We start from the raw sequence: 23,438 nt of genomic DNA, 5'->3' as shown, positions 1-23,438 counted from the left end.
TTATGGAAATCTAGAAATACGTTCAACCATCTTAAATGTCCACAAGTACAGCTCCTTCACATTCATAGATAACAGTTGCAATAACCATTTTGGCAAAAATCTCAAGTATTTTTGGAATGACCCTCGTATTATCACATTTTGCGGTAACAGGTAGGTAAATTCAGACCCAGAAGGTAGAGTTGAAAATAAGAATGACAAAAATGTAAAATTGCTTTGGTAGTTCTTTAAAAATAAATAATTGAAATTTCTCTGGTTCGAAGTCAGATTATACGGTATAATTCACAAAACGTTTTGATAGATACAAAAATGATACTTAGGTTTTGAAACCTTTAAAATCTTCTTTAGGAAAGTAATTACTTCTAGAGTACCAGCAAAGTCAATGCGTGACACTAATCTTAAAAGTTAATTCGTAATGTCCAGTCTATTTTTAACGTTTTCTATTTTTAGTGTGCAGTCTTTTTTTGGCGTATTTGGTTTCTTATTAGTTCGCGAAAATTCGGAACTACACTGGATGAATCAGGAAGATTTAACCTATATATTATTTGTATTTCTTATCCAGGAACAATTGAATACTAAACTTAGAGAGTTTAAAATTTGACAATCCAGAAGATAGATAGAATAACTTTAGGAAAACAATTTGTTTTCCTTGGATAAAATTGGCAAGGATCTGGACGATGCAGCTAGACGGCGTAATAGCACAATATTGTACTGGCATATTAATAAATTGAAAGAGAGTAGTAAGTCTGGAATTATCCCAGTTAAAGGAGGGAAAGGGGTCAGAATTAGTGATAACGAAAGAGTTAAACCGAGGTAGGCAAAACATTCCGAGAATAAGCTAAACTAAGACAGAGTTGCGGGAAAAGATATATAGGAAAATAAGAAAGACTGTAATAGTTTGGTTGTGAATTAATATTTGTTTTGTGAGGAAGATTTATAAACCATACTAAAAGGATTAAAAAAATAATAAGGCCCCCGGTGCTGATACTGTGTTAAATTAGTTTCTTAAATATTGTGGCTCCGATGATAGAAAAATTAAGTTATTGAAGATTATGAATATGATTTTTAAAAAGGACAAGTACTATGCGATTTTAAACAACTGTATGGGAAAGGTGATAAGAGTGAGTGTGTTAATTATCAAGGCATTGGCGTGTTCTCTGTTGGTAGCAAATTACTTAGTAATACGACACTATTTAAACTGGGAAGATGCTGAAGACAAAAGGATAATAGAACAACATTGGAGTCTTATAAAGATTAGATGACCTGTTGACTGAATTTCTATTCTTAGATAAATATTTAAGAAGTGCCTCAGTTATCGAACTCCTTCAATTCTGTGTTTTATATATTATTAAAAAGTTTTCGAGTCTGTTGGTAGAAGAGCCTTAGTGAAGATCTCATCCTTGTATGGTATACCATACAAATACATTAAATTGATTAGTGGCATTGCGAAGACAACGATACTGCGGCTTAGGCAGGAAATGAAGTTAGCAGATGGTTTCTTATTATATCAGGAGATCAGCAGGGTTGGGTTCTATCCCCCTTTATATGGATTATTTTGATGGACTTTGTCTCAAGGAGCATAAGAAAGGGAATGGGAGGTCACGGAATAAAATGGGGAGGATACACTTCCCTGGATTTATATTATGATGATGATTTATGCACCCTAGACGAAAGTGGGACTAAAATGAATGAGCCTTTAGTGGTTTTGTGAGTTCGGGGTGCTGGAATAGGTTTGAACATTAATGTTATGAAGAATAAGTTGCCAAGGCTAGGAATAAGTGACAATGAAAAGGTGACTTTACCTAACGAAAGGATTGATCGGGTTGACTGCTATACTTGACTTGGTCGTATTAAATGTAAAGACAGTTGGGGCAGTGAAAATTTAAAAAGAAGACTAGCCAAAGCTCAGGCTTCTATTTTCATAGTTGAAAAAGGTTTGGAAGAATAGGAAGATAAGTCTGCAGATAAGGGAAGCTGTAGTGATGACCGTGGTCAACTATAGTTCTAAGGCATTGGTGCGGATGCAGTAGATGAAGCTTAGCTAGATGTTTTCAAGAGAAATTACCTATGGATTTTTATGGTTACCCATTTTACCCAGTTGACTGACCGTATTTCATACAGTAGACCTTACGAAGAGTGAGAATAAATCCCGCTTTTTAGGGCTATAATGGGGAAAATATTGAAATGGCTTGGGCACGTTCTGCAGATGAAGGATGACTGATTGTCAAAGATTGTTCTTTTTGGCTAGTTGTGTAGGGCTAGGCGGAAAACAGGTTATCCAAAGATGAGGTGGGAGGGTGTCATAAAGAAAGATCTAAGCGAAATTGAAACTCTCTAGGAGGGTGTAAAGAGCGAGGCTTTAAATTGATATAGATGAAGAAGGAGCGTGCCTACCTGTAATGGCTTCAGGTCACTCGATTTGGCGTTTAGTTGTTAGTAGTAGTAGTAATTGATAGCATTAAAGTATTTGAAATATCTGAAGAATATATTCCGCAGACTACAGAAAAGCTTTTTTTCAAACCACCAGATATCCCCATAGGGTGAATAGTTTCTAACGGTTTTTGCACACTAAAACCCACAATGAGATGAGCATGTCCGTTTTAAATACATATGATTATATGTTTATCAAGGTCTTACAACTAATATTTAATTGGAGCAAGACAAAAAAAGTATATAAAAAAAATTGCTTACCTTCTGAAGTAGTTATCACGGGCAGAATCACTACTTCTGGTACTGTTGTTGTCACACGTATTGTCGTAGGAGTCGTTAATGTAGTTGACGTAGTAGTAGGAGTAGTTTTTGTTGCAGAAGATGTTGTTGTAGAGGATATTGTTGTTGTTGGAGATGTTGTTGAAGGAGTTGTTGTTGTAGGAGTTGTTGTTGTAGTAGTTGTTGTTGTAGGAGTTGTTGTTGTAGGAGTTGTTGTTGTAGGAGTTGTTGTTGAAGGAGTAGTTGTTGAAGGAGTAGTTGTTGTAGGAGTTGTTTTTGAAGGAGTTGTTGTTGTAGGAGTTGTTGTTGAAGGAGTTGTTGTTGAAGGAGTAGTTGTTGAAGGAGTTGTTGTTGAAGGAGTTGTTGTTGTAGGACTTGTAGTCGTAGTAGTTGGGGTGGTTGTCACAGATGTAGTAGTGGGGGTTGCTGTTGTTGTTGTGGAAGTTGTTGTTGTAGAAGAAGTAGTTGTAGGGGTTGTAGTGGTAGGACTTGTAGTCGCAGTGGTTATCACAGAAGTTGTGGTGGGAGTCAGAGTTAAAGTAGATGGAATACTAGAGGCTGTGGTTGTTGTAGCAGTTGTTGTTGTAGAAGACGTAGTGGTAGGAGTTTCAGTTGTAGGAGATGTAGTAGTAGAAGCTGTTGTTGTTGTTGGAGTTGTTGTTGTAGAAATTGTAGTCGTGGAAGATGTTGTCGTAGGGGATGTAGTAGTGGAGGATGTTGTTGTAGTTGGAGTTGTTGTTGTTGTTGTTGTTGGAGACGTAGTTGTAGGAGTCGGTGTTGTAGTAGGAGAGGCAGTTGTAGGAGTTGTAGTTGTAATAGTCGAAGTAGAAGTTGATTCCGAAGTTGTTGTCATAGTGGTAGAAGATGTGGTAAGTTCGTCAGCTAAAAAATAAAATATATTAGACTGAAAACTTTTCAAGTATAAGAAAACTTTACCTCATAAACATAAAATGTATGTATTTTATTTTTAGGTTCGAAATGCATCTCTTACGAAAAACAAAGTTTTTCAGAGAAAATAAGATAGCTGCGTACAACCAAATAATTAAAAAAAAATAATTTAAAGTTAAAGTGAACAGAATTTACTATTAATAAACACCCTAAAACAAGGCCGTATCCAGGGGGGGGGGGGTTACCCAGTTTGAACCCCCCCCCCCCCCACCCCCGAAATTTTTGACCGAGTCAAAAATAAGTCGAAAATTAGTAAAACCTAGGTAAAAATCAGTAAAATTAGTCGAAAACCGAGTAAAAAATTAGTAAACCCCCCCCCCCGAAAAAGTCAAAAATTATTAAACCCCCCCCCCCCAAAAAAAAAAACCTGGATCCGCCCTTGCCCTAAAATAAGGCCGAAACTACGACAAATTGGATAAACTTTAAATGAACAAAAATAACGGCAAAGAGGAGTAGGACAAGTAGTCCCTTAGCCTTCTAAAAGCCAATGCGTCATTTGCTTTATTGAACAGTTTTTATTTCGATTGGTGTGTTTTTATTTGTCACATCATACATAGAAAAGAAAAAAATCATCATATAAATCAACAACTACGGAAAACTGACTGAATGTTTAACATACAATGATGTACATTCCTGGAAGGCTCAGAAATTTTGGATATGTTCGGATAAAAAAAGTTATTAACTATTTTATTTTCAGTAAAGTTTTTTAAGACACCTTGGCAATGAGATGGCTTTAAAGGTTGAATTCCTAAAGTTTTTTGTGATACTTTTGATTCGTTTTAAGTTTGAGTTGATTGTTCATTATAATTTCTGTTCATTTGGAATGTGAGTTATTCATTGATAATGATTTAAGTAAGTTTTAGTTTTGAATTAGAATTTCACTTGTTTTGCTGGTCTTTTGTTTAATAATGCTGCTTTATTTTTGTCTGAGAAACTTTCTTATAAAAAGTTTCTTACGCTAATTCATATTCTTTTTTAATTTATTTAATTTTTTCGTTGGTTAATAAAAGAAATTAATTTGTTTCTTCTCGGTTTTTCCTGCATGAGAAGTTAGATTTGGGCAAGTTATTTATATTTCCAAAAAATATCACCGTGTATTTTAACAATAGTTGTCGCCTACTATAGAATTTCGGATGGATGAGTATGGTGACCGTTATCAACAAATGAATTTACAATGTACAAAATTTATGGCCTCCTAAAAGCCTAAGGTTATACTGAGCCATAGTTTTGCAAACTAAAATATAGAAAAATATTGATTGGTGATTCCATAACAAGCATCTTATAATATTGTTTTTTGACTGCTTGTTTTTGTAAATAAATGTATTTGAGCTCATTTATTAGAAATAGTTTTGACTTTTTGTCTGAAAAATAAAATAAAAATAGAATATCAAAATTAAAAACAACCATATTTGTTTCAGTTTGACGTCCTTTTGACTCCAAAATTTTATTTGATGTGTCTGTACTGCCAGAAATACTTGATAGATCAGCAGAAAAAAGGAATATATTGCAATTCTAATCGGGGCCGGCGTTTAACCCCTCGGCAATTACCCTCCCTCCTCGGAAAATACCCCCAAGGAAAAATACCCCCCAGAAAATGCCCCCGCGGAAAATACTCCCACCTCCCCGCGAAAAAAAAACATTGGAAAATCTCCCCCAAAAATACCACTCCCCAGCGGAAGATACCCCTGGAAAATACCCCCGTGCAAATACCCCCACGGAAAGTACCCCTGGTAATCGCCCTACCGTGAAAAATACCCCCCAAGGAAAATATCCCGCGGTAAATACCCCCCTTCCCCCGGAAAATACCCCCTTGGTGGAAAATAAGATTCTGCAAATTTCAGAATTTTAATTGAGTTTTTTTTTAATTTTCCTAGGGGGAAGGAGTTTTGATATTTGTGTACTATGGGCAACTTACTCAAGTTTACTCTGTGTTAAAATCAAGAGCACAACCGGTTTCTTCGTTAGTTTTTTTCAGCTTAGCGCGAGACAAGGCAGAAACAAGTGACAAAATATAGAAGAAATATATAATTTGGGCTATAGGGGAGACTGGGGTACCTCCGCACACGGGGCACCTCCAGACATCGAACCTGTTGGCTTTGCTATCTAGCGGAAAAATTGGAAAAAAATCACAAAGATGTGCCATTTTACTGTTCATCTTGGAGGCAAGATGGCACTTCCATCAAATAGCATAGCAGTGAGTCAGTCGGTAATAAGACTTTAAAGATACAGCTGCCAATTGTTTCGCGTGATGATAAAAGTGAAATAGAGAGGTAAGTTTTATAGATATATTTAATGTAATGTTCTAGGAACAAGCAAAACGAACCCAAATATGCTTCCTCTACATAAGATTGACGTAACTCTAGGTGTTCTTTGGTTATGACTCTTTTCTTCTGAAAGGCTCCTTAGGGGCACCTCCGGACAATTTTTTTGGGCAGGTTTGGACACTGTCCGGAGGTGCCCCGATGATTTGAGCAGCCATTGGTGTTTTTTTCTTTCATTTTTAAAAGGAAAGGAAGGATTGATGATATAATTAGATGTATGAAAGAAGCTGAAAAAATTGCGGTTCCCGAAGAGCGTATTCGTATTAAAACGCGAAAATCTATATGGGCTGCCGATCCTGAATTAAAGAATTATAAAAATAAGGCAAAACTTTGGTTGCGAATTTGGGTTGATTGTGGTAGACCTGCGTCGGGGTCTGTTGCGGATATAAAGCAGAAAACAAAGAATGAATATAAAAAGTACCTTAAATCAATTCGTTATAATGGTATGGAATTTCCAACATCTAAGAATGATTGGTCTAAATTGATTAATTCTGAGAAGCTGGATAAAAGTGATCTTCATAAAAGTGATTCGATTTCTAGTTCAGCTTGGTATGATTATTATTCGTCAATTTTTTCCAAAATTAACTTTTTCGTGCAGTCACATTATTCTCGGTTACTTTCTAAAATTCTTCCGCCTTCGCTTCATCAGGGCCATATTATTCCAGTATCAGTAGCTGCTGTTGAAAGTGCAATTAAGCAACTGAAATCTTCATCCGTTGATATTGATGGTATTAGTGCAAATAATATAAATCCAAAGTGTGTTGTTCTTTTATTTCATTTGCAGTTGTTGTTCCAAATGTGTTTAACATCTTCGCTGGTTCCGGATAGCTTTCTTTGTGGAACTGTCACCTCAATATTAAAACGAGGAAAACTCCCTTCTCATTGTTCATCTTATCGCCCTATAACCACTGCGTGTAACTTGAGTAAAATCCTCGAATATATTTTACTTCCTCATTTAAATGAAAATATAAATTTCGGATCGAATCAATTTGGGTTTCAATCTGGTATTGGTTGTCAACATGCACACCGTGTTCTTTCTTCCGCCCTTAAGAATAGCCTGGCTGAGGGGTCGCCACTTTATATGTGCACTTTGGACCTTTCTAAAGCTTTTGACAGTGTAGTCCATAGTCAAGCTTTTTTCTCCTTTTTTAATAATGGTGTAAATCTTTCAGTTATTTTTCTTCTTCGTTTTTGGTATGAGAATTCTTTCCTCCGAATTAATAAATCTGGACCTCCGTTTGTCCGTGTACGTCGGGGTGTGAAACAGGGAGGGGTTTTATCACCTAGTATATTCAAAATGTGTATTTCTGGTATATTAGATGAAATTAGATCAAAATATTTCATTGGACTTTCAGATGTTTCTTATCTTGCTTATGCGGATGATCTTCTACTTTTATGTAAAACTAAGCAAGGTCTCTCTTTTATGGTCTCAAAAGTTTCACGTTTATTTTCTAAAATTGGTCTTTCTCTTAATGTTGAGAAATGCGAGTTTCTAGTTTTTAATGGTCCGACTTCCTCTAATGGTCCCTTAGTTTGTCGCGGTTTTTCTATACCCTCTGTTTCCGCCTTTCGGTGGTTGGGTATTACTGTTACTAATTCAATTTCTAGCTTACGGCAGTGCACTGTTCGTGATGTTCAAAAGAAAATTCAAATGAGATATTCTAAGATTGTTGCCAATCGAGGGAAGTATAATAGACGTGCATTGGGTAGGCTATATTCTACATTCTGTGATCATTCTGTCCTTTATCTTTCTGGTCTTTATCCCCTTCTTAAGAAAAAAGATGTTAAGCAGATCCGGTCTTTTTACTTCAGATATTGTAAATTTTTACTTTATCTCCCCCCCTGGCATAGTAATGGTAAGATAACTCGTAAGTTTGAAGTCCCTGATATAACAGCAAAGTTGGCCGTGCTGCATGGAAGGCTGTCGGATTCAGCTTTTTGTCGTTTTTCGCCTCATCATCCTTTGGTCCGTCTGTTCGGTTAATTTCATTGTAGTGTACTTTATTTCATTTTCTCTTTTGTCTTTTTTTTTTTTTTCCTTGTGTTAATACACAATTGTAATAAATTGTTATTAAGCGGGTTAAAAATAAATTATTATTATTATAGCACCTAGTAATTGCTTAATAACTGATTTTTACTGAAGGCAGCATTTTTCTTTCCAGAAATGGTGCGAAATTATATCCCTACTAAGTCCGAGCCAAACGAAGAAGCTATCAAACAAGGGCTAAAAGCCATACAAGATGGAGATTCGGTCAGAAAAGCGGCCAAGACCCATGGAATAGCTGCTTCAACATTATTTGATCGCTTGAAGAAGTCAAAATCAGCCAACGAGACTAGTGTGGATGAAGGAATAGCCAGATCAGCCAATTTGAAACGAGGAAAGTATTCCACCCGTCAGGTTTTCACTGACGATCAAGAGGAAAAACTTAAGACTTACCTTCTTCGTTCCTGCGAACTTCACTATGGTTTGACTTTAGCACAAACTCAGAAGCTGGCATATCAATATGCAGTGAAGATGAGGGTCTCTTATCCCAAGAACTGGGATGAAAAGTGTGCCGCCACATATGACTGGTCATATGGATTTATGAAGCGTCATCCAGAGCTGAGTCTTCGGAAACCTGAGAACACCAGCCTGGCCAGGGCTTCAGGATTCAATCCCTTCAATGTAAACTCGTTCATGAATAATCTTGAAGCTTTATACAATCGGCACCGCTTCACACCTGAACGAGTGTACAACCTAGACGAAACCGGAGTAACAACTGTCATGGATAGCCCTAAAGTCATAGCGAAATCTGGTATAAAGCAAGTGGGCAAGGCCGTTGCTGCTGAGCGGGGGAGTTAGTTGCAGTGTGTTGCATCGTTAATGCCATCGGGAACACCGTCCCCCCAGCGTTTGTGTTCCCACGCGTGCACTTCAGAGAACACATGCTCCATGGAGCACCACCTGGTAGCCTTGGGTTAGCTTTCCAGTCTGGTTGGATGACTGGACCGAACTTCTTAGAAGTTATGAAGCACTTCGTCAAGCACACTCGATGCGACAAGGAGAATCCGGTGTTGCTCATCCTCGATAACCATGAAAGCCATATTTATTTGGAGGCAGTTCTATATGCAAAAGAGAATGGAGTAGTGCTTCTCACATTTCCGCCACACTGCAGCCACAAAATGCAGCCCTTAGATATATCTGTCTATGGCCCGTTCAAGGCGTATCTGAGGGCTAAGTTCGGCGAGTGGCAAACAAACCATCCACACGAAAGATTTCAAATAACTCACACCGCAAACCTAGTTGGTCAAGCTTATCCCCTAGCGTTTACTCCGAACAACATCACATCGGGCTTTTCAAAACCAGGACTATGGCCATTCTCAAGATCAGCGTTCACTGATGCAGACTTCATCGCCGCTAAGGTCTCAGACAGACCAAACACCGCTGGAGAAGTAACTGATAGGGTAGAGTCTAGGAATACTTTGGAAGCAGTTGCTGACCCTGTCCTGAATTCCTCGGCCTTAGAGCAACCACCCGGGCCCAAACATGATGTCAATCCAGAAGACATTTTTCCATTCCCGAAGGCTAAACCAAGAAAGCTAACTGTGAATAGGGCTCGAGTTGGCAAAACGAGAATTTTAACGGATACGCCAGAGAAAGAAGATCTGGAGAAAAGAGCACAAGCAAAGTCAGCAAAGAAGACTGGTAGGAAAAGAGTAAAACTGGCAAAGAGCAAGGAGCAAGAGTTGTCAACGATAAGAGAACCTTCCTCCCCTTCGGAAATCTCTTTCCATGACTCTTCAGATGAAAGCCTCCATGCAGGGTCAGACTGTGAAATACCTGAAACTGAAAGTGAAGTTTCATTCATTCCAGAAGAGATCAAGGTTGACGAATTTGTGCTAGTGAGGTTTCAGCTTAAGAAAGATTTTGTTCTTTATGCAGCAAAGATCTTGGAGACTGATATTATGAACAGGGAGTTTCAGGTTTCTTTTCTACGGAGAAAGAAAGACTCTGATCGATTTCACTTTCCTGATATTGAAGACAAGGCATCGGTGTCGTTTGAAGATGTCGTGAAGAAGCTGGAGGTGACTCGACACGGTGGAACTGCTCGGGTCCAAGCTACTTATGTTTTTGCAGGTCTTTGGTTGGATCATATCCGCTGAGTGATTTAAGTTTGATAACTATGAACCTTTTTTCTTTTCTATTTACTTTTGTATCCTATATCTGAAGAATACAGTATCTGAAAGCATGTCCGGAGCTACCCCCACACCTGTGCAAAGCTGCCCCTATATAGGGGCAGTTTCGGACCTTTTGTGGACCCAGGGAAAACGTCAACTACTTAGCAGCGCTTGCATATTTTCGCTTTAACTCTGTCCAGGCTCTGTCCAAGTGGCTAAGCTATGCTGGTGCCAAATAAGAAGTCCCGATAGCGCGCACAAGCCGAAGCAGGTAACTTTGATTAAAAAGTGCACGGAGGTGCCCCAGTCTCCCCTATATTTGGCCATAAGGGGGGGGGTAAAGTTTATGGATAGTTTGAAGTCAGAAAATAATTCTTACTTCACAATATGTGGAATAATTGTACCTACTTAACCCCCCCCCCCCTAATATACAAATATATAGCCCAAATTTATTTCTAAAGTAACGAAGAAACCAGTTTGTTTTCGAGTTTTACGCATCGTCATTTTGAGTCAGTGGCGTATAACAACAAGTATCAGATTTATTCATGGAGAGAGAACTTTAACGTAAAGAGCGAGGTCTTGAGGAGAAGGCATCCCCTCTTATATATGTAATAATTTCTGTTGGTTTTAAGGTTTGATGTTGCTCCTCACTTTCTGTTGCAAAACTTGTTTTTTTGTCTGATTACTTACAGATAGTATTTGTTAATGGGAAACATAGGTTTTCTAAAGAAAAGTAAAGAGCGTCATTAAACCAAAAATGAGCAAACATGAAGTCAAATAATATTCAAAGTAAAACTATGGAGTATAATAGAAATAATTAAAATGATTTAAAATATTTTTTATATGAAAAAGACTATGTCAATAAAAAATGAAAGGAAATTAATATAAAAAACTTTTTCCACAAAACAATTTTGTCCAAGAATAGCATACAGCCTCATTAAGCCAAAAGGTAGTAGACATAGATTCACATAATTTTCCAGGCGTAAAACTAAAACAAATCACAATGAATAAATGAATTTGAACCTAACGAACAGAAATTATAATGAATAACCTATTGAAACTCAAAATAGAAACAAGTAGCATGAGTATGGTTGATCATGCCCACGCCTCCTGAAGCTCAGAATATGCACTTTTGCAATTTACTGAAAACAAAATACATTTTAAAAGTTTTCACTTTTTTTACTTTCATATGTATAACAATAGCGCTGCCTAAGTAAAAAAACGATGTTGCCACAAGGTATTGTTTTTTTTCCTCCATTCCCGGGCACTTCGTATCGAAGAAGTTGTCGTAGAATCTTCAAAAAGGGCTCATTCAATTGGAAATTGGAGTGGCTTTTGCCTTTTTTATAAGTCAAAAGTGATTGGAAGGCTAGCACCCCTTCAAGACCCACCATTTCCCCAAACACATCCAATCAAAATTTTGAGATAGCCATTTTGTTCAACGTCGTTGATTTCCAGATGGAAAATGTATCTTTGAAGAGGATACTCCCCCACTACCCTCGGGGCAAGGGTTTTAAGTTATGCCCTGAGTGTACATAAGAACGATGTTGGCCCAATGTACTATTTATTATTTTTTTTCCTTTAGAGCAGGGCAGTTCGTATCAAAGAACTTGTCGTAGAAACTTCGAAAAGGGCTCATTCAATCAAAAATTCGAGTGGCTTTTGCCCTTTTTAACAGTCGAAAGTGATTGGAGGGCAACTATACCCCCACGCCCATCATTCCCCAAAAACAACCAATCAAAATTTTGAGATAGCCATTTTGTTCAGGGTAGTTGATATCCAGATAGAAAATATATTTTTTAGGACGACATTCCCCCATAACCCTCGACGAAAAAAAATCAAAGAAAAAAGGCTCATTCGATTGGAAATTCAAAGGGCTAGTGCTCTTTTTAATAGTCGGAAGTGTTTGGAGGGCAACTAGCCGGCCCCTCCACGCCCATCATTCTCCGAAACACATTCAATCCAAATTTTGAGATATCCATTTTGTTTAGCGTTGTTTGTTTCCACATAGAAAATATGTTTTTGAGGAAAACACTCCCCCATAATCCTCAGGGCAAGGGTTTTAAGTTTTGCCCTGAGGGCATATAAGAACGATGTTGGCACAATGTATTATTTATTGTTTTTTTTCCTTTAGAGCAGGGCACTTCGTATCAAAGAAGTTGTCGTAGAAACTTCAAAAAAGGCTCTTTGGAATGTTGGAAATTGGAAATTGGAATGGCTTGTGCCCTTTTTAATAGTCGACAGTGATTGGAAGGCGATTAGCACCCCTTCCACGCCCACCATTTCCCCAAACAAATCCAATCAAAATTTTCATATAGCCTTTTTGTTCAGCGTCGTAGATTTCCAGATAGAAATTATATTTTTGAGGAGGACACTCCCCACAGCCTTCAAAGCAAGGACTGTAAGTTATGCCCTGGGGGGATAAAAGGTTATTATAGACGGCGTTGTCGTAGAAACTTCAAAAAAGCTCATTACATTGGAAATTCAAAGGGCTAGTGCACTTTTTAAGAGTTGAAAGTGATAAGAGGGCAACTAGCCGGCCCCTCCACGCCCATCATTCACCGAAACACATTCAATCCAAATTTTGATATATACATTTTGCTTGGCGTAGTTGATTTCCACATATAAAATATGTTTTTGAGGAGGACACTCCCCCACAATCCTCGGGGCATGGTTTTTCAGTTATGCCACAAGGGCATATAAGAACAATGTTGACACAATGTATTATTTATTATTTTTTTCCCTTTAGAGCAGGGAACTTCGTATCGAAGAAATTGTCGTAGAAACTTCTAAACGGGCTCATTCAATTAGAAATTGGAGTCACTTGTGCCCTTTTGAATAGTCAAAAGTGATTGGAAGGCAACAAACAGTCCTTCCAGGCCCATCATTTTCCGAAACACATCCAGTAAAAATTTTGAGACAGCCATTTTTTTCAGCGTAATTGATTTCCTGACAGAAATTATGTTTTTGAGGAGGACATTCCCCCAGTGCCTTCAGGACATGGGTTTTATGTTATGCCCTGGAGGCATATAAGGTTTTTAAAGAAGGTATTGTCGTCAAAACTTCAAAAAAGGCTCTTTCGATTGGAAGTTCAAAGGGTTAGTGCCCTTTTTAATAGTCAAAAGTGATTGGAGGGCAAATAACCCCCTTCTCAGCCCACCTTTTCTCCAAACACATCCAATTAAACATTTGGGATAGCCAGTTTATTCATCGTAGTTTTCAGTTTTGTAAATTAGGTCTTCAAAGATCACAACCCTCTCAAAGCGCTCAGGGCAAGGGTTGTAAATTATGCTCTGGGAGCATATAAGGTTTTTATAGAACGCGAGTTTAAGAACAAAATAGTTCTTGAAGTATGTGATCCAGCAATCTCTCTGGCTCTTACCAACAACTGCTAGTGGCTAGGTATTTCGGTTTCCTTTCCCCAGTTGTATTTAAACTCAATTGTATTTAAACCCAATTGTATTTAAACCCAATGTGATCAATAGGATATGAGAATTTTAACACCAGAATCATAAAATAAAATCTAATCTTCTTGATTTAATGCCAAAATTGTTCTCTTCGTCTCTAGTACCTCTCTCCCTAAATAAAAAAAAAAATGACGGATTTAGAAAAAAGGTAACATCTCGACACCTTGTTTGATTCTTAATGTGTATACCTGGAGGTCCAATGCAGCTGTTGGACTTTTCATAATCAGTGTCAATTGACGGAAACGATAATTTTAACTGAATTGTATGAAATTAGTAAAAAGGGTTAAACTGCTTACCAGTTAAGGCAAGCCCGAAAGGCTTGATAACTCTTAGGCAATTTATTATAAATTTGGAATAACATCTTTGGCATCAATCTACGGAAACGATTATTTTAATTGGATTGTATGAAAGTAGTAAAAAGGGTTAAACTGCATACCAGTTAAGCTAAACCCGAAGGGGTTGCTAACTTTTAGGCAATTAATTATAAATTTGGAATAACATCGTTGTCATAAATCTATGGAAATGGTTAACGATGACAAGATGACCAAATGGCTTGACCTAGCTTTACTCCTCGACTGTGTTCTGTATAATACACAAGTACCATTTGAGTAGTGTTGTTAATATGAAATATGCCTTATCATTCAGGTATGCAAGAAAAAAGTTGAAACTAATGGAGATGTAGATGCCAAGAAGAGAACTTTAATAAAAAAATTCAGAACAATCCTTAGAAATCCTTAGAAATCAACTAGCGAGATGATTAGCGAGATGATTATAGGTTTGAACCATCAAGGACCGCAACCATCAATGACCCGCACCACCAAGGACCTCAACCTCCAAGGGGCCCCTATCCCCAACCTCTAAGGTGGCCCCTCCCTCCATATTTTTTGGGGGCCCTCCCCCCCCCAATTTTTTATACTTTTTTTATTATTTTTTGAACATAATTTATTTTTCAACTTTTTTTTACATGTCTTCGAATGAGATAAAACATACTTAAAACATAAGAAATTCACATTTAATATTTTCCAAATTCAAAATTAGAATGATATAGATATTTAAGTCATCACTATTACTATTTGAAAAAGAATGTTTGTAGTAGCACTTTTTTGGACTGAAATTTTTTTGGACTTCGAAATTATTCAACTTTTTTTTAAGTATCTTAAAATTACATAAAATATTTTTGCGGCTCTACCAATCGTACTCTATGCTTGCTCATAGACACGACGCCGCTTTCCCACCGGTACGCTATGGTACGTTATCGGCACTGCTTAGTTTATTGCATATATTAAATCAGTATTTCTTATGCAGTGGAAGGATAAACACATAATTCATATATTTAAAAAAGTGAAGATGATGAGTTTTAAGAAAGTGTGTTCACATGATAGTGTTATTATAGCATTGAATGCTGACAAGAAGAAGTATTTGAACTATGAAACAAGTACAAGTGGTAGAACTATCGGAAACGTAGGCATGCGTTGTTTGGAGTACCACTTTAAATTTCTTTGGAGTACCAAAAAAATTCCATTGTACAAATGGTGGATATGTGGACGTATCATTTACAGAGAATTTAGTACTCAAAGAGAATGCCAACATAAAAATATTAATTGATAAAGAGGGGTGTCTTCTTTTTAGTGCTTCTAGTAGCATGCTACCTGTTGATAGAACCTGACGTCATCTTTTTGGTATTAGCATTCAAATGAAAGCAAAGGGAAAAAGAAAGGCCTACTCTTCTACTAATATCATAAGCCATATCTTGTCTACGTGCCGGAACTGTTACTTGTGTAAAATAAATGTGATAATGGACAGTGAAATTGCCAGAAAAATAAAAAGGGCATTGGCAGAAAATATCACTAAGGAATATAAAGATGAATCGATGAAAAACGAAGCGCCAGCAAACGTTAATACCATCATTGATCAAAAAGTCAATGAACCAAATAATACCAAAGATGAAACGCATGTTCAACCTCTCGATGACTCACCAGTAAAAGTTGTGTATGACTCAAAATGGAATAGTGATTATTATACTGATTAGACAATAGCTACAATAGCTACGAAGAGGAGACAATAGCCACAGCATCAAGAGAGAACATGATGAACTATTTTATGGAACAGATTCAAAATATTCAAATTTGTTCATTGATATTAATAATATATCTACCATATACTTTTATTAATATTCTACATGTCATTATTTAATTAAAAATATATTATCTATTACTTTGTTATATTCCCTTTATTTCTAGGGTACGCTAGCAGTTTCATAGAGGTTTTATTAGAAACTGAGATAGGTTAACAGATACACATACAGAGAGAGTGAGAAACACTTAAAATTATATAGATTCAGACATGCAAACCGACAAAGATAGACACTGGAGCACGCAGGCATCCACCCAGACACACTGGCTTAGAGAGTGAGAGAGAAAAAGAAGCAAACATTCTTCCAGACACACAGGCAAAGAGAGTAAGAGAGACAAAAATACATACAAATATATAGATTCAGACATACAAACCGACAAAGACAGGCACTGGGACAAGAAAACACCTGCCCAGATACGCAAAGAGAGTGAGAGAGACAAAAAACACATACAAATACTTAGATTCAGACTACAAACCGACAAAGAAAGGCACTGGGACTAGCAAACACCCGCTCAGACGCACAGGTAAAGAGAGTGAGAGATACAAAAACACATATAAATATACATCAGACACACGGGTATAGTGAGAGAGACAAGCAAAAAAGTTAGGTTTAGTTAAGTTCACTTTCACCTTTTCACTACCTTAAGTGCTGCCATCTTTACACCTATACTTATAGCTAGCACACTTCTTCATACACACGGCAATAGTGAGAGAGACAATAAAAAAAAGAAAGGTTTATTTAAGCTCACTTAGCGCGCTAATTGAGCTTAAATAAACCTATGTTTTTTTTGCATGTCTCTCTCACTATATCCGTGGGTCTGAAGGACTTTGTCTTTGTCTTTTTGTATGTTTTTTTTATCCCTCACTCTCTTTTCCTATGTGTCTGGGCGGGTGTTTACTTATCTCAATGCCTGTCTTTGTTGGTTTTTATGTCTGAATCTATATATTTGTATGTGCTTTTGTCTCTCACACTTCCTTTGCCTGTGTGTTTGGGCGGGTGTTTGCTTATCTCAGTGCCTGTCTTTGTTGGTTTGTATGTCTAAATCTATATATTTGTGTGTTTTTATCTCTTTAACTCTCTTTGCCTATGTTTCTGGGCTGATGTTAGCTTTTCCCAGTGCCTGTCTTTGTCGGTTTGTATGTCTGAATCTATGTATTTCTATGCATTTTTGACTCTCTCACTCTCTTTGCCTGTGTATCTGGGTGGGTGTTTCCTTCTCTCAGTTTCTGTCTTTGTCAGTTCTTACGTCTGAATCTATACTCTCACTCTCTTTGCTTGTGTGTCTGGCTGGGTGTTTGCTTCTCTCAGTGTCTGTCTTTGTCGGTTTTTACATCTGAATCCATACCCGACTCTCTTTACCTGTGTGTCTGGGTGGATATTTGATTGTCCCAGTGCCTTTCTTTCTGAGTTTGTATTTCTTAATCTATGTATTTGTATGTGTTTTTCTCTCTCTAACTCTCTTTGCCTGAGTATCCGGGTGGGTATTTGCTTCTCCCAATGTTTGTCTTTTCGGTTTTTACGTCTGAATCTATACTCTCAATCTCTTTGTATATGTGTCTGGGTGGTTGTTTGCTTGTCCCGGTGCTTGTCTTTGTCAGTTTGCATGTCTCAATCTATGTAGTTGTATTCGTTTTAGTCTCTATCTCTCTCAGTCTCTTTACCTTTGCGTCTGGATGTGTGTTTGATTCCCCCCATGCAGGTCTTGGTCGGTTTGTATGTCTGAATCTATCTACATGTTTCTTTTTTTGTTTCTCTTTCTTTGTTTGTGGGTCAGGGTGAAGGCATTCTTTGCCCAGCCCCTGTCATTTTCAATTTTTATTTCTGAATCCGAGTATTCGAATAGGTTTTTGTCTTTACCCATCTCCTTGACTATAAGCATTGGCTTGTGTTTGCTTTTCCCAGTGCATTTCTTTGTCAGTTTGTGTGTCTGAATCTATATATTTCTATATTTTTTTTCCTTTCTTACTCTCTTTGTCTATGTGTCTACGCAATTGTTTGCTTTTCCCAGTGCCTGTCTTTGTTGGTTTTTAGTTCTGAATCTACAAGTTTGTATGTCTTTTTTGTCTCTATCACTCTCTTTGCCTGTGTTTCTGGGTGGTTGTTTGCCTGTCCGCGTGTTTGTCTTTGTCGGTTGTTATGTCTGAATCTATAAATTTGTACTTGTTTTTGTCTCTCTCACTCTCTTTGCCTGTGTGTCTGGGCGAGTGTTTGATAATCTCAGTGCCTATCCGTTTATGTGTCTGAATCTATATAGTTGTATTTGTTTTTGTTTCTCTCACTCTCTTTGCCTATGTGTCTGGGCGTGTGTTTACTTCTCCCCATGCCTGTCTTTGTTGGTTTGTATGTCTGAATCTATATATTTGTATGTGTGTTTTTGTCTCTCTCAATGTTTTTGCCTATGTGTCTGGTCGGGTGTTTGATTATCCCAATGCCTGTCTTTGTCGGCATGTATGTTTGAATCTATATATTTGTATGTGTTTTTTCTCTCTCACTCTTTAAGCCAGTGTGTCTTGGGGGTTGCCTGCTTGCTCTAATGTCTGTCTTTGTCGGTTTGCATGCCTGAATATATCTGTATGTTTTTGCCACTCTCTCTGTAGTTGTATCTGTTAACCTATCTTAGTTTCTAATAAAACCTCTATGAACCTGCTAGCATACCCTAGAAATAATGGGAATATAACAAAGTAATAGATAACAAATTTTTTATGAAATAATGACATGTAGAATATTAATATAAATATATGGTACATATATTATTAATATCAATGAACAAATTTGAATATTTTGAATCTTTTCCATAAAATAGTTCATCATGTTCTCTCTTGATGCTGTGGCTATTGTCTCCTCTTCGTAGCTATTGTAGCTATTGTCTAATCAATAGAATAATCATTATTCCATTTTGAGTCATTTACAATTTTTACTGGTTTGTCATCGAGAAGTTCAATATGCGTTTCATCTTTGGTATTACTTGGCTCATTGACTTTTTGAACAATGATGGTAGTAACGTTTGCTAGCACTTTGTTTTTCATCGATTCATATTTATATTCCTTAGTGATATTTTCTGCCAGTGCTCTTTTCATTTTTCTGACAATCTCACTGTCTATTATCACATTATTTTTACACAGGTAACAGTTCCGGCACGTAGAAAAGATATGGCTTATGATATTAGTAGATGATTAGGCCTTTCTTTTCTCCTTTTCTTAAATTTGAATGATAATACCTAAAAGATGACAATAGGTTGTATCAACAGATAGCCTGTTACCAAAACCACTAGCAAGAAGATATCCCTCTTCATCAACTATCATTTTTATGTTGGCATTCTCTTTGAGTACTAATTTCTCTGTAAATGATACTTTTGAATATCCACCATTTGTATAATGGATTTTTTTTTATACTCCAAAGTAATTTTATTCCTGACTGTCATGACAACGCAAGCATACGTTTCCGATACCGCTACCACTTGTACTTGTTTCATAGTTCAAATCCTTCTCCTTTTCAGCATTCAATGCTACAAAAACATTATCCTGTGAACACACTTTCTTAAAATGCTTCATCTTCAGTTTTTTAAAGATATAAATAATATGTTTATCCTTCCACTGCGTAAAAAATACTGATTTAATATACGCAATAAACTAGGTAGAGTCGATAACCTACAATAGAGTACCATTGGGAAAACTCGTGTCTGTGAGCAAGCATAGAGTACGGGTGGTAGAGCCGTAAGCATATTTCATGTCATTTTTAGATACGTAAAAAAAGTTGAATAATTTCGAAGTCCAACAAAAAATTCAGCCCAAAAAAAGTGCTACTACAAACATTATTTTTCTAATAGTAATAGTCATGACAAAAATATCTATATTATTCTCATTTTGAATTTATAAAATGTTAAATGTGAATTTCTTATGTTTTGAGTATGTTTTATCTCATTCGAAGACACGTAAGAAAAAGTTGAAGAACATATATCATGTTCAAAAAATAAAAAAAAATGTTAAAAAACTTTAAAAAAAGTACAAAAAAAGGGAAGGGGAGGGGGGCCAAAAATTTTGAGGGAGGGGGCCCCTTGGAGGTTGGGGATTTTGAGGTCCTTGGTGGTTAGGGTCATTGATGGTTGCGGTCCTTGATGGTTCAAACCTATAATCATCTCACTAGTTGATTTCTAAGGATTTCTACGGATTGTTCTGAATTTCTTTATTAAAATTCTTTACTTGGTATCTACATCTTTCTTAGTTTCAACTTTTTTAGCATACCTGAATGATAAGGCATATTTTATATTGACAATACTACTCAAATTGTACTTGTGTATTATACAGAACACAGTCAAGGAGTAAAGCTAGGTCAAGCCATAAAGTCATCTTGTCATCGTTAACCATTTCCATAGATTGATTCCATTGATGTTATTCTAAATTTGTATTAAAATGCCTAAGAGTTACCAGCCCCTTCGGGCTTACCTTAACTGGTAAGCAGTTAACCACTTTTACCTCTTTTACACAATCCAATTAAAATGATGGTTTCTATAGATTGACACTGATGATGCTGTTCTAAATTTATATTAAATTGCCTAAGAGTTAGCACCCCTTCGGGTTTACCTTAGCCGGTAAGCAGTTTAATCCTATTTACTATTTTCATACAATCCAATTAACATAATTGTTTCCGTAGATTGATTTCAACGATTTTTTTTCCAAATTTATAATAAATTGCGTAAGAGTTAGCAACCCCTTCGGGATTACCTTAACTTGTAAGCAGTTTAACGCATTTTTACCACTTTCATACAATCCAATTATAATAATCGTTTCCGTAGATTGATACGGATGATGTTATTCTTAATTTATATTAAATTACGTAAGAGTTATCAATCCCTTCGGGCTTACCTTAACTGGTAAGCAGTTTAACCCTTTTTGCTACTTTCAAACAATCCAATTAAAAATAATCGTTTCCGTAGATTGATGCCAACGATGTTATTCCAAATTTATAATAAATTGCCTAAGAGTTAGCAATCCCTTCGGGCTTACCTTAAGTCGTAAACAGTTTAACCATTTTTACTACTTTGATACAATTCAATTTAAGGTGCTATTGAGCTCTGTTTCAACCCTATTATTCAATCACCAATTAAGATAATTCATTGCAGAGTTATGCCAATGTAATAGCTTTTTCGCAAATAGAGTTATTTTTACGCAAATGTTACAACTTTTTGATGTCTAATACCATATACTATCATTGAACTTTCCGTCAAATGCTAATAGCCGAAAGCTTGGCTGTTAACCATTTTACAGAAAAGTCAATAAACCTTAGAATACATTCTGAAAATCACTCCTTATGTTTGAATCCGATTACTATGCTAATCAAGTTACCGTATATAGAGTACCGTTAGTAGAAACATCTCTGATTGCCCCAGAAAATCGTTGTTGCCCCATAAACTGGTCTGATAAGGCATATACCGTTTGTAGTAATAGATGCCTGCCCGTGGTAAGGCATATTATGCAATCACTTGTCAAATATATAGATAGCACACTACTAATGCTTCTATTGTTACTACTACTGCTTAACCGACACTATTACTGCTACTACTGCTTCTACTATTACCACTATTACTATAAAACTCGTACTATTAAGGCTAAGCGTATGAAGGTGAAAATTTGACAAGTTTTTGAGGGGGAATTGTAACTAAATCAAAACACAGTGTTTGCATGTGGATTACCAAAGAAGAGTATCTTAAGAATGGGTTTGGGCATGAAGTTAGAACTTTGAGAGAATGCTTGATGGAGAATATCAATTAACCAAAAGGCAGTATGAGCCTGCAACTACTAATGCTGCTACCACTACTACTTTTAATGCTATTGCTGTTACTACTATTTTTGCTGCTAAACTACTCCAGCTACTACTTCAATCACAGTGCTATTAATAATGTTACTACTCCTGTTACCACTACTACTAATACAAATAATACTTATATTGTAACCACTGGTAAGGCTAAGAGTATTAAGATGGAAATTTCAGAAGTTATATGAATATACAGGTAATTTCATTTTATAAAGGCAAATCGGTAATTTCATAACAACGGCTAATGGTATTAAGTTGAACCTTCCAGGACTTGAAGAGTGGGATGCTCAACTGACATAAAGGCAACCTGTTAATACTACTGATGCCACTAATGCTAGTGCTATTTCTGGTAATACTACTACTAGTACTTTTAGTAGTAATACTACTACTGTGACTACTGTTACAACTATGCATAAGCGATATGAAGGTGAAATTTTAAGGGAATATTTAGGGGGCAAGGTGAACTGAATCACAACACGCCGTATGTATGCAAGTTGTCAGAAGGGCGTATCAAAATTATTTTAGGAATGCTTTGGTGTGTAAAGTTGAAACTTCCAGGGCTTGTTTTGAGGAATGCTGAGCTAACCAAAAGACAATATTTGCTTCCTAATGCTGCTGCTAATACTCCTGCTATTACTACTAATAGTAATGCTACTGCTATTGCTACTACTACTACTACTTCTTCTACTAAAGCTAAGGCAAATACTATTAATTCTACTGCCACTGCTACTAGTACTGCTAATACAAATACTGCCACTACTGCTACTACTGCTACTAAAGTTAAGAGTATTAAGGTGTAACATTTGAGGAATATTTAAACGATACTAAACTAAGTCGAAACACATTATACATATACAGGTTGCAAACAGGAGGTATCAGCAATGCCTCAGGAATGGTATTAAATTAGACCTTTCAGTATGGGTGTAGGGGAATGCTGAAGAAAATCAAAGGTTCTATGTTAATGCTGCTACTAATGCTACTAATGCTACCGAGACCGTATACAGGGGGGTTAGGGGGTTTGAACCCCCCCCTTAAATATTTGTCCGACTTGTAATATTGTAATAAAAATGAAAATAAAAAATATTTTATGTGATTTTGATTTTTTTGTACTCCCCCTCCCTTCGAAAAAAATCGTTTTTCAACCCCCCCCCTTCCCCCTGAAGTAATAATACTACAATTGATGTAACTTCTTGAGCTATAAGGTTGTTTTATGAGATATTAAGGTGAAACTCATAGGGGATGCTTAGGGAAAAATTAAATTAAAAAAAATGTATGCAGGTTTTCAAAAGGGCATATAAGTAATATCATAAATAGCACAGATCTATCATAGATAGAAATAATATGGAAACTTTTTAAAGGAGCTAACGCAATTGGAAATCAAAATTTCTAGTCTCCTTTTAAATAGTCAAAAGTGATTCGAGGGCAAGCAGCCAATTTCCCACCAAGACTAATTGTCCAATCCAATTAAATCTTTGAGATGACCATTTTGTTCAGAATAGTTTAACAGTCCCGTAACTACCTCTCTAAGGATATTAGATATTACGACCCTTCCACTGTTATGAAGTTTGCCCATTATGCTTTAAAACTAAGTCAAACGGCACTATGAGTATGCCGATTACCAATAAGACATTTCAGCATCATCCCAAGAAAGACTGGAAATATTAAGTTGAAACTTTCAGAGCCGCTACTATTACTAGTTTTTCTCTTAGAATTTAAATGCATCAAAAGACCCTAAGAATATTCAGGTTCTAAAAGAGCATAGATACAATTTATTGGGAATGGTATGAAGTCTTATCAACTTAATAAGGCCTAAAACTAAATTAAACCAAATAATTTTGTCGAGATTTTCAAGAGGTGTAAATTTTTAAAATTTTCTCAAAAATATAAACAACA

General features: G+C 36.5%; 1 protein-coding gene across 1 annotated transcript in view; it reads right to left on the bottom strand.

Moving 5' to 3' along the window:
- Nucleotides 1-23,438, bottom strand: part of LOC148953596 (uncharacterized) — a 105,215-nt gene that overhangs the window by 8,738 nt on the left and 73,039 nt on the right. Inside the window, exon 4 of the mRNA XM_089087752.1 lies at nucleotides 2,689-3,588. Coding sequence (XP_088943878.1) covers nucleotides 2,689-3,588 — 900 coding nt within the window. The remainder of the gene's footprint in view (nucleotides 1-2,688; nucleotides 3,589-23,438) is intronic.

This window comes from Artemia sp. Qi Xiang Cuo, chromosome 4, assembly GCF_049724085.1.
Source record: "Artemia sp. Qi Xiang Cuo chromosome 4, ASM4972408v1, whole genome shotgun sequence".
Classification (NCBI taxonomy): domain Eukaryota; kingdom Metazoa; phylum Arthropoda; class Branchiopoda; order Anostraca; family Artemiidae; genus Artemia; species Artemia sp. Qi Xiang Cuo.
Note: the sequence above shows the minus strand (reverse complement) of the source record. Positions and strands in the feature narration are given on the sequence as shown.